The sequence below is a fragment of the Lactuca sativa genome, chromosome 2 (assembly GCF_002870075.4).
Source record: "Lactuca sativa cultivar Salinas chromosome 2, Lsat_Salinas_v11, whole genome shotgun sequence".
In the NCBI taxonomy this organism is placed as follows: domain Eukaryota; kingdom Viridiplantae; phylum Streptophyta; class Magnoliopsida; order Asterales; family Asteraceae; genus Lactuca; species Lactuca sativa.
The window spans coordinates 200,129,069-200,137,695 of NC_056624.2; the positions used below are offsets into that span (position 1 = coordinate 200,129,069).

The window sequence follows — 8,627 nt, forward strand, 5'->3', positions numbered from 1 at the left end:
ATCAATGTAGTTTAATGAAAGAATCAAATAAAATGACAAGTCTGGTTGTCGTTCAATGAACAAAATTCACTAATGTAAAATACACCTTGACATTCAATGAATTTAAAGTTTAATGGGTATTGAACTTTTCAATAGGAAAAATGAAAGTTTTCAAACTCTTAAATAAATACTATAAATCAGCATTTGTAGGGATCTAACGAATTTTGTGAAGTTCGATGCATTGTAGGAAAAAGATGATACATTATATGAAATGTAGAAAAATGACGTGGCAATTCATTAGATCATGTGAAATTTAATTTAATGTGTTGTGGATGCTCTAAAGAATAGAGATTTACAATTGCGTGTGAGAACTAATTAGTGGGAAAATCTGTACTATTCTGAATTAATCACACTATGGCAGGAGTTTTGTACTAAATTTGTTGACTAGATGTTGATCTTCAATTGGGCACCAAAAGTTTTTTTGATATTCATACCCGTGTCGTGCTCCACCTTGGCCGCTAGTGAGCAGCGGTGGCTGCATCACCATTGTGGTGGTTATGTCGTGGATGCTTGCTCTCTTCCTTTCTTTTGTCAGTGAACTTTGTCGGAGGAAATATTTCTGGGCATGGCTGGCCACTTGTGTTGGTGTCCTTGTGATCACGCAGTTCCTTGATATGCTCCGCCAATCACCTTTTCCGTACAGCTTCAACCCCTTCAGAAAATTCCTATGAACATGTCAAAGCCATGAGTCTATAATTTAAGTGAAGTACGTAATCACATAATCACATGACTTGAATAAATCAAGATGCAGAAGTTTAAGTTTTAGGTCAAACTATGCAAACTAAATGAATTGAAGTAATGCAATTGAAATTATAATTCATAATTATATTAGTCCCAAGATGCTTAAAGTGAAATTAATTATCTGATGTATTCTTTTCAAGGAAAGCCATATTTGACTATGTAAAAGTCAATTATGTATTCCTTTCTTTGTTGATACCAATACTATTTGATTAAAAGTAAATACAACTCATGCCTATATCTTTCATAATCTATCATGTAAAATCCCTAAGAATCCCATAGAACAGGTAATTACCTTCTATTATAGAAAAAATATATATAATTAATTCAAGTAAAGATTCAAAACCCATGTGAATACTTATCATAAAAGCACAAACGATGCTAGCAAGAACTCAAGAATCAATGAATCCCAAGAGATTCCAAAGAGATTGAAACCAATCAAATACCTGTGCTCTTCTTGAGTCCAGGGAGTCCCTTTCTTCCTCTCACATTCTCCATGTCTAGACCCCCTTCCCACCGCCCTAAAAGAAATCTGACTTCTTCTCAGCTCAGAATCCAAACTCACAATCGATTCCTTTTCATCATAATTGTCTTTATATTTCGGAAACTCAAAATGACCCGACTCAATCGCATCTAAATCGTGCAATAGTTTCATGAAGTGAATCTTCACCTGCTCCGCAGTCTTACCTGGAACGGCTTTTGCTATCTCATCCCACCGTTCTGTAATATTCTCCGGAACATCCACCAAAGCCCTCTCAAAAAGCTTGTCTTCATACCTCGTCCACGTTGACTCCGCAGTAGATTGGAATTGGATTCTTGCTATCTTCTGTTGATCGTATATACATGAATTGATTTGATTTTCCATGGGAAATTGTCGAGGTTACTTTTCAATTTATCTCTCCAAATCTTTATCTACAATCAAGATTATCTCGAGTTTTTCGGTGACAATTTCAAGAGATTTGGGATTCTGATAATGACAATGAGAATTATTTATATGTGAAAAAAAGCGGTTACCAATATGCCAAAAAAGATTAAATTATTTAGGGTAAATTGTACAAAAAAAAAAAACACTTTTTTTTATACAGAAATTCGATTTTGACACTGTGTTTTTTTTTTGTCAATTTTGACACTGTGTTTTTCAATTTGTTACAATTCTGACCACTTGACCGGTTAACCAGGTTACGTGCTGACGTGGCATGATGTTGTGTCAGTTTTGATGACGTGACATGCTGACATGATATGCTGACGTGTCATAATTGAATTTTTTTCAAACAAAAAACACTAAGTTTAATTTTTTCTTTCAACTTTGACGTTATGTTTTTTTTTCAAATCGAACATCATTTTTTCCAATTTTGTTCAATGTTGACAATTTTCTATTTAAAACCGTATAAATATTTTTTTAATACATTTAAACGGTATAAATATGTTTTTTTTTTCATTTAAAAACCATAGTTTTGTATAAATACATTTTTTTACACTCAAATCATATTTTTATGTATAAATAAGTATTAGTTATATAAAAATTGTATTTTATATTAAATATGCAACTTTAAAATGTGTTTGGAGGTTTGGAGGCGTGTAGTCGATCAAAACTCGGATATCAAGTTTGCAACTCATCAAATTTTTACATCTTATTAGAAGCTTATGGTTAGTTTCATTCTCATGATATAACTAATGTTTTGAATGTAAGAAAAAAAACACCTTGTATTTAAATCAAAATGTGGTTTTTAAACGAAAAAAATATGTTTATACGGTTTAAAATATAATAAAAAAAATATATTTATACGGTTTCAAATGGAAAATAGATAAAATTGAACAAAATTTGATAAATGATATTCGATTGGAACAAAAAAACATAGTGTCAAAATTGAAATAAAAAATTAAACTTAGTGTCAAAATCGAAAAAAAGTGAAAACTTAGTGTTTTTTGTGGAAAAAAAAATCAATTTTGACACGTCAGCATGCCACGTCATCAAAACTGACACGTCATCATGCCACGTCAGCATGTAACCTGGTTAACCGGTCAAGTGGTCAGAATTGTAACAAATTGGAAAACACAGTGTCAAAATTGACACAAAAAAAACACGGTGTCAAAATCGAATTTCTGTGAAAAAAAAGTGTTTTTATGTTATTTACCCAATTATTTAAGATATTTAATTTTGCTGTTCCATTATAGAATAAAATAAGAATGCACGTTTAAAATTTATGACATGGACATTATGAGGCAAAAAAACATCTTGATCACCAGACCAATAATAAATAAGGATTATTACAAACGTAATTTTTATCATTAGAAAATTTATTTTGAAATTGTTCTCACTAACTTTAATTTGGTAACTATTTTTTTCTACCGATATGTGTTTTATAAAATAAGCTGGTAGTTAAGAGATAGAACTAGTTGAGAGCTAGAACCTCATAAATAGTAAGAGTTAATGGGCGTGTTTGGCAAAAGTAGTTGTTAGCTGAAAGCGGGTAGCGGTTAGCTGGTAGCGGGTAGCTGGTAGCTGGTAGCGGGGAACTATAGCTTTTATTTGTTATATGAATGTTTGGCAAAAGTAGCTGGAAGCTTTTGAAATATATAAAATTACATAAAAGGACAATTGATTAAAAATAAAAAAATATTTAAATATATTTTTAAGGGTAATTATGGAAATTGATTTCAAAAGCTCCGGAGCGTTTTGTTAAAAGCTACATGAAGTAGCTTTTAGAATCGGAGCGTTTTGTTAAAACTAAAATCTAAACGCCCGTACTGCCAAACGAAGCTTTTGTTTAAACTAGAGCGTTTTGTCAAAAGCTAAAAGCTAGAAGCTCCCAAAAGCTTCCAAAAGTTATGTGCCAAACACGCCCAATATGATAATAATCATTAAAGTTTATATAAAGATAACCAGTAAACAAACAACAAACTGCGTGCTAACTTTTTTCTAAAAATATCTATATATCTTGGGAGTAATAACATTATTATATATGATCCGTTCAACTCTATTAAAAAGTTTCACAACATTTGATGCAAAGAAAGTAAAAGTATTAAACGCAAAATGTATATAAACATGTGAAAATTAAAATATAAAAACTCTCAGAAGCTACTTCAAATAGCTTTTTTAATTAAAAATATTCTTTTAAAAATAAAAGTTAAAAGCTCTTACTACCAAACAATTTTTTTAAATGTTTTTTTCTAAAAATATAAAAATTAAAAGCTTTCAAAAGTTTTATGCCAAATACACTAATAGTATACACTAGTAGTCTCACAAATGGCTTATAATATTGCTTAAGTTCACCAGCGGTTTGCAAAATAATTATTTTATGAGATTTAACATCTTCACAAAATCCTCAAATCGTTAGATAAAATAACCTAAAGATTAATACCACATAATTTCATAAATTACGGAAACAATATTTGTAACTTACTCTAAAATGCATTAGATTGACATTATAAAATTAATATAATAACAACTCATTATCTTCACATAGTTCTTTCAATACAACCAAAAATCTTCATTCATTGATAATGCTTTTAGTCTAATCCTTAGGCCTTCCGGTATATACCGAGCATGAGGTTTGTCATGGTCGAACTGGCCACGAACACTATGTCAACCCTCCGTGGTTGCTCGTTGTCGTAGAAGATCGTGGTCACCACCACATTTGACTACGAACTATTCCTCTCTGTCTTCTTTTTCCTTCCCTGTTTTCTTTCTCATTTTGACCACAATCTTCCCTCGTTCCCTCCATCCCGGTTGTAAAGGGAACAGTTGTGATGGTGATGTGGAGATAGACGAAGGTCGTGATCGTGAAGACAATTACGGATGGCCTTAGTGAAAATTAAAATTTGCAACACTATTTATAGTAAGGCTATATGTCGTTAACTGGAAAAAGTGTCACAAACAATTTTCAAATTGGGATTTATGTTTTTCTAAGGTCCGTGTTAAAAAATTTGTATATAATTCTTACAAAATATCTATTTGCTTATATAAAATATTAAAATGCGTGTCAAAGAGGTGGGCAGGCAGTTTCGAGGAACCGAGTTGGAACGGACGCTGACGTGTCATCCAAGTTTTTGTCGTGTAGTAAGTTTACATTGGAAAGCTGGTGATACCATTGACCTAAGTTCCAAACCCAACAGCCGTCTCAACCAATTCTATTTTTTTCAATATTGGTCCTTGGTTTATGCATTAGATATCAATGTGATTTTAATGTTTTATTTTGTTTCAGATCTTGTCCTTACTCTTGAAACCTTGGTTTTGTTTTGTATCTTCCACCTCAATGGTCTATTTATCCTGAAAGCGAATATTACTATATAGCTTGGAACTTTCACAAATTTGCAAAGTAATTTTTTTAAAATGCAAAACAACGTTTATGAAATGTTATCAGTAACAATATTACAGATGTAGACGCGGAAAAAGAAAACATGTGATATGTCCCTCAAAATGGGTCAAAACAGGTGTACATTGCTTTTGATTATGTATGAGAGAAAACGAAGTAAAAGGACTAAGTCTGCTAATAACATGTAGTTGAAGGGGTAGAAAAAGCAAAGGAAGGCGTCGTCATCGTATATAGACATGTCGTTCCGTACGAAAGACACGTGTCTGCACATGTTAAAAAGCTTCCAAGTTGGAGTTTTGGATAAGAACTTCTACGTCATATCATTGAGCTGCAATCAGGTGTGCTGCAAGCAAACCAGTGACTATTGTTTTAAACTTTTTGGAATTTGGAGTAATTATATAACTGATTAAAAACCATTCAGACTTATAAACAATATAAACAGTATTCAGTTTAAGACGGCTTGTCTTTGGATTTGCTATAACATAATGTAGAGTGAGTTTAAAACAAAAATTATTTATTTTTAAAGGTGATCTTGAGTTAACTCACAAATTATTTATTTTCAAAGAAGATCTTAAATTAACTCACTCACCAACTCATCTTGATTGACTACTTCCATTTTGTACGTATGACTTACTTATGAGTTTTGAGGTCGACATGGATATTGGTTAATAAATGTTTATATATATTGGAGTTTTTCTTGTTAAGGGTGTTTTTTAAGAGACAAATTTAAATTCTACATGTATCCTATGTATCCTATATACTTATATAGTATTGGAATCGAAGTCTTGCACTTTGTGGCTCAACACATTCATGTTCATCAAGTCTCCGACACCGAAGAAAAGTATTAATTTATTCTACATCGATCCGACACAGTCCAATTCAATCCCCTCTTTTTTATGTCTCTTGCTTTCCCCTTTTCCGAGGCTTTTTAATTTTCTCGTATGGAATTATGGTTTAGCAAAAGTAATTGCATTGGCTTGTACCACGATTGCACACTGCAAAAGACATTTGAGTTTAAATGGAAATGGGCCATTGAGGTCCAAGTCCAACTTCCTACTAAGGACCCAATTTCTTTCTTCCTATTTTATTTTTATTTAATTCAAGAACAATCCTCAATCTCCAGTGACCACTTTGATAGGAGACGTGAAATACGTATGTAAGAAAGTTGACCCACTGCCCAGTGTAAATTTAGATCTCTTCATGCTTGGCAACATATATGGGTGTTGGGCTTTAAATATTTTGTTATAGAATTTGAATCCAACTTCAAATGTATTGTGTTGATGCAGTATTTTTTGTAAGCTATGTCGGAAGAAGAGGTTTCTGTTCTTGAGGAATTTCACATACCAAATCAAATCAAAAGCCAACACAAATTAGTAGATCTCGATAATGTTGAACAAGCTTAACTAGACGCACAATCAACACCAATGAAACCTATAATGATAAATTCAGCCAAGTATTTGCGTCTTGTAACTAATATAGACATAATGAGGAAATGAAACGGGATTGTGATTTATATAACTAACTCGTTCAGCAATGAGGAAGACAAGATATGGTTCATTAATGAGTAACCAACTAAAACAGGGTAAAATCTCAATTTTTCATGCCCCAATCATCATACTTGTAATTCCAAATTTGAGTATGTTTCTCCTGTTTTCTCCATTTTTTTTAAAAATAAATCACAGTTTTATTTCTGGAGATATAAAGAATAATAATGCTGACGGAAGGCGAGGTGTATGTCTTTCTTCTTTAATTAATTTAAAAATGAATAATACCATAACGATAATACATTCACCATATTTTAAAAACCTATGACATTATACTTACTATTATAAAGTGTCCATTGTTGACCACTGATTTGATTTTGACCAACACTGCTTATTGGAGTGGAAATTGGTCGCAACTCTGCAAGGTTGATGAAAAAGACATTCTTTTAAGCTCTTTATTTTAATTACATGCACTTTGAATATAAGAGTTAACGACCCATTCGCTGAATCATGGTAGTTCCAAAGACACTGGAAGTGAATTAAATTTTTGTACATTGTGCGAATTAATGAAACCTGAATGCCTTATATACATACATACATTGTTGTGTAAATTACTCTGTTTGGAAACTAATTTAGTTCTTGATCATGTTTCAGGTAGATATCATCTCCATCTTCATGATTTCTGATTATTATTTTCGAAAAACATCCCTATTCAAATCCATTTGGCTCCAGCCAAGAATTGACAATCAGTCCATTTGCCTCAGAGTTGAAAGTTTTAACCCTTTCTTCTTCTTGGGGGTTTGTCTGATATTTTAGGGTGGATTGCACATTGTCTTGCTGTGCCCTTCACCTTTGCACGTGGCTTTCTTGTTTTTCTCTAAACCATGTTCGTACAGTAACGATAACCGAGGGAAACAATAAATTTGCATCAAGAATCCCATCATTTGAATGAAGAAAGTTTAGGTCAAAATCATCGAATCATGGATGAAATATCTTAGCCAAACATTATGTCGAAAGCAAGAGAATACATACCTGAATCCAGATGCTGAATTGATAATGATGAACACTTGAATAACATCTTTCCCTCTTCCCAGTTGAATCTTCGCTCACACACCGGCGTTTCTCGCTGCCGCACGCCGGTAAGAACAACTAAACAAGCTATACAACAATTCTACATATTATATATTACAAAATACACACAAAACTTTGGGTTTAGGCCCATTTAAATGATGGGCCGACCCAGTCGATGTAAAACTATAAGGCCCTTCTTCATCGAGCAAGATTCAAGATCACCAATCAATGATACTATTAAAAAAGAAAGAACAAATCAATCAGTTTGTACAAACGTTACTCTCGTCAAGAAACCAAAAAGAACTCGAAGAAAAAATTCACATCACACCAACTCACGAGACACCGCAAGAATACCATCATTCTTTCCCCCCGCCGCTTCCTCCTGGGTTGCTGCTACCCCAATCCGTCGTTAAATTTGGTTTTGTTGTTGTATATCTCTCTTTCCCTGTCGTTTTTCCCGAAGTAATATCGGATGTGGTCTTTAACCTGTTCCGGTGTCCTTGTGATCACCCAGTTCCTCGAAATGATCTTCCACTCGCCTTTTCCGAACTCCTTCACCCCCTCAAGAAATTTCCTGAGAAATGATTAAAACCTAACATGATTTCCAATTTCCAAAGGTTGCAATCAAATCAATTAAGCAATAAGCAAGAATTACCTGTGCTCTTCTGATGTCCATGGTTTCCTCTTCTTTTGAGATCCCTCTCTCGCCGATTCCTTATCATAATTCGGAAGTCAATCTCATTCACATCCATCATTAAGAGCTCAGAATGAACCCTTGCCTCCTCCAACGTCCTACCGGGGACGGCCTTGGCCACCTCATGCAACCTTCCCGGAGTACCCTCTGGAACATTCTTCAAAGCACTCTCAAACAGCTTGTCTTCTTCTGTGGTCCACGTTATCGCTGCATTCATCAGCAGAGTCTCTCGACGCACCTTTACTTCTTCAGCGCTTTTTCCGGGAAGCAATTCCGCGATCAACT

At 33.5% G+C, this 8,627-nt stretch overlaps 1 protein-coding gene and 1 long non-coding RNA gene across 2 annotated transcripts; both read right to left on the reverse strand.

The window, feature by feature from the left end:
- Positions 1–251: 251 nt before the first annotated feature.
- On the reverse strand, positions 252–1,755 carry LOC111916285 (transcription factor DIVARICATA). Its single transcript, XM_023911905.3, has 2 exons — positions 1,224–1,755; positions 252–704 (listed from the first exon to the last, which is right to left on the reverse strand). Exons 1-2 carry the CDS (start codon positions 1,640–1,642, stop codon positions 392–394), a joined length of 732 nt encoding a protein of 243 aa, XP_023767673.1. The 5' UTR covers positions 1,643–1,755; the 3' UTR covers positions 252–391.
- A 5,248-nt stretch (positions 1,756–7,003) lies between these two features.
- On the reverse strand, positions 7,004–8,426 carry LOC111916288 (uncharacterized). The gene is made up of 3 exons (XR_002858472.3): positions 8,304–8,426; positions 7,610–8,222; positions 7,004–7,454 (listed from the first exon to the last, which is right to left on the reverse strand). It is a non-coding gene; the product is annotated as an uncharacterized LOC111916288 (long non-coding RNA).
- Positions 8,427–8,627: the final 201 nt, after the last annotated feature.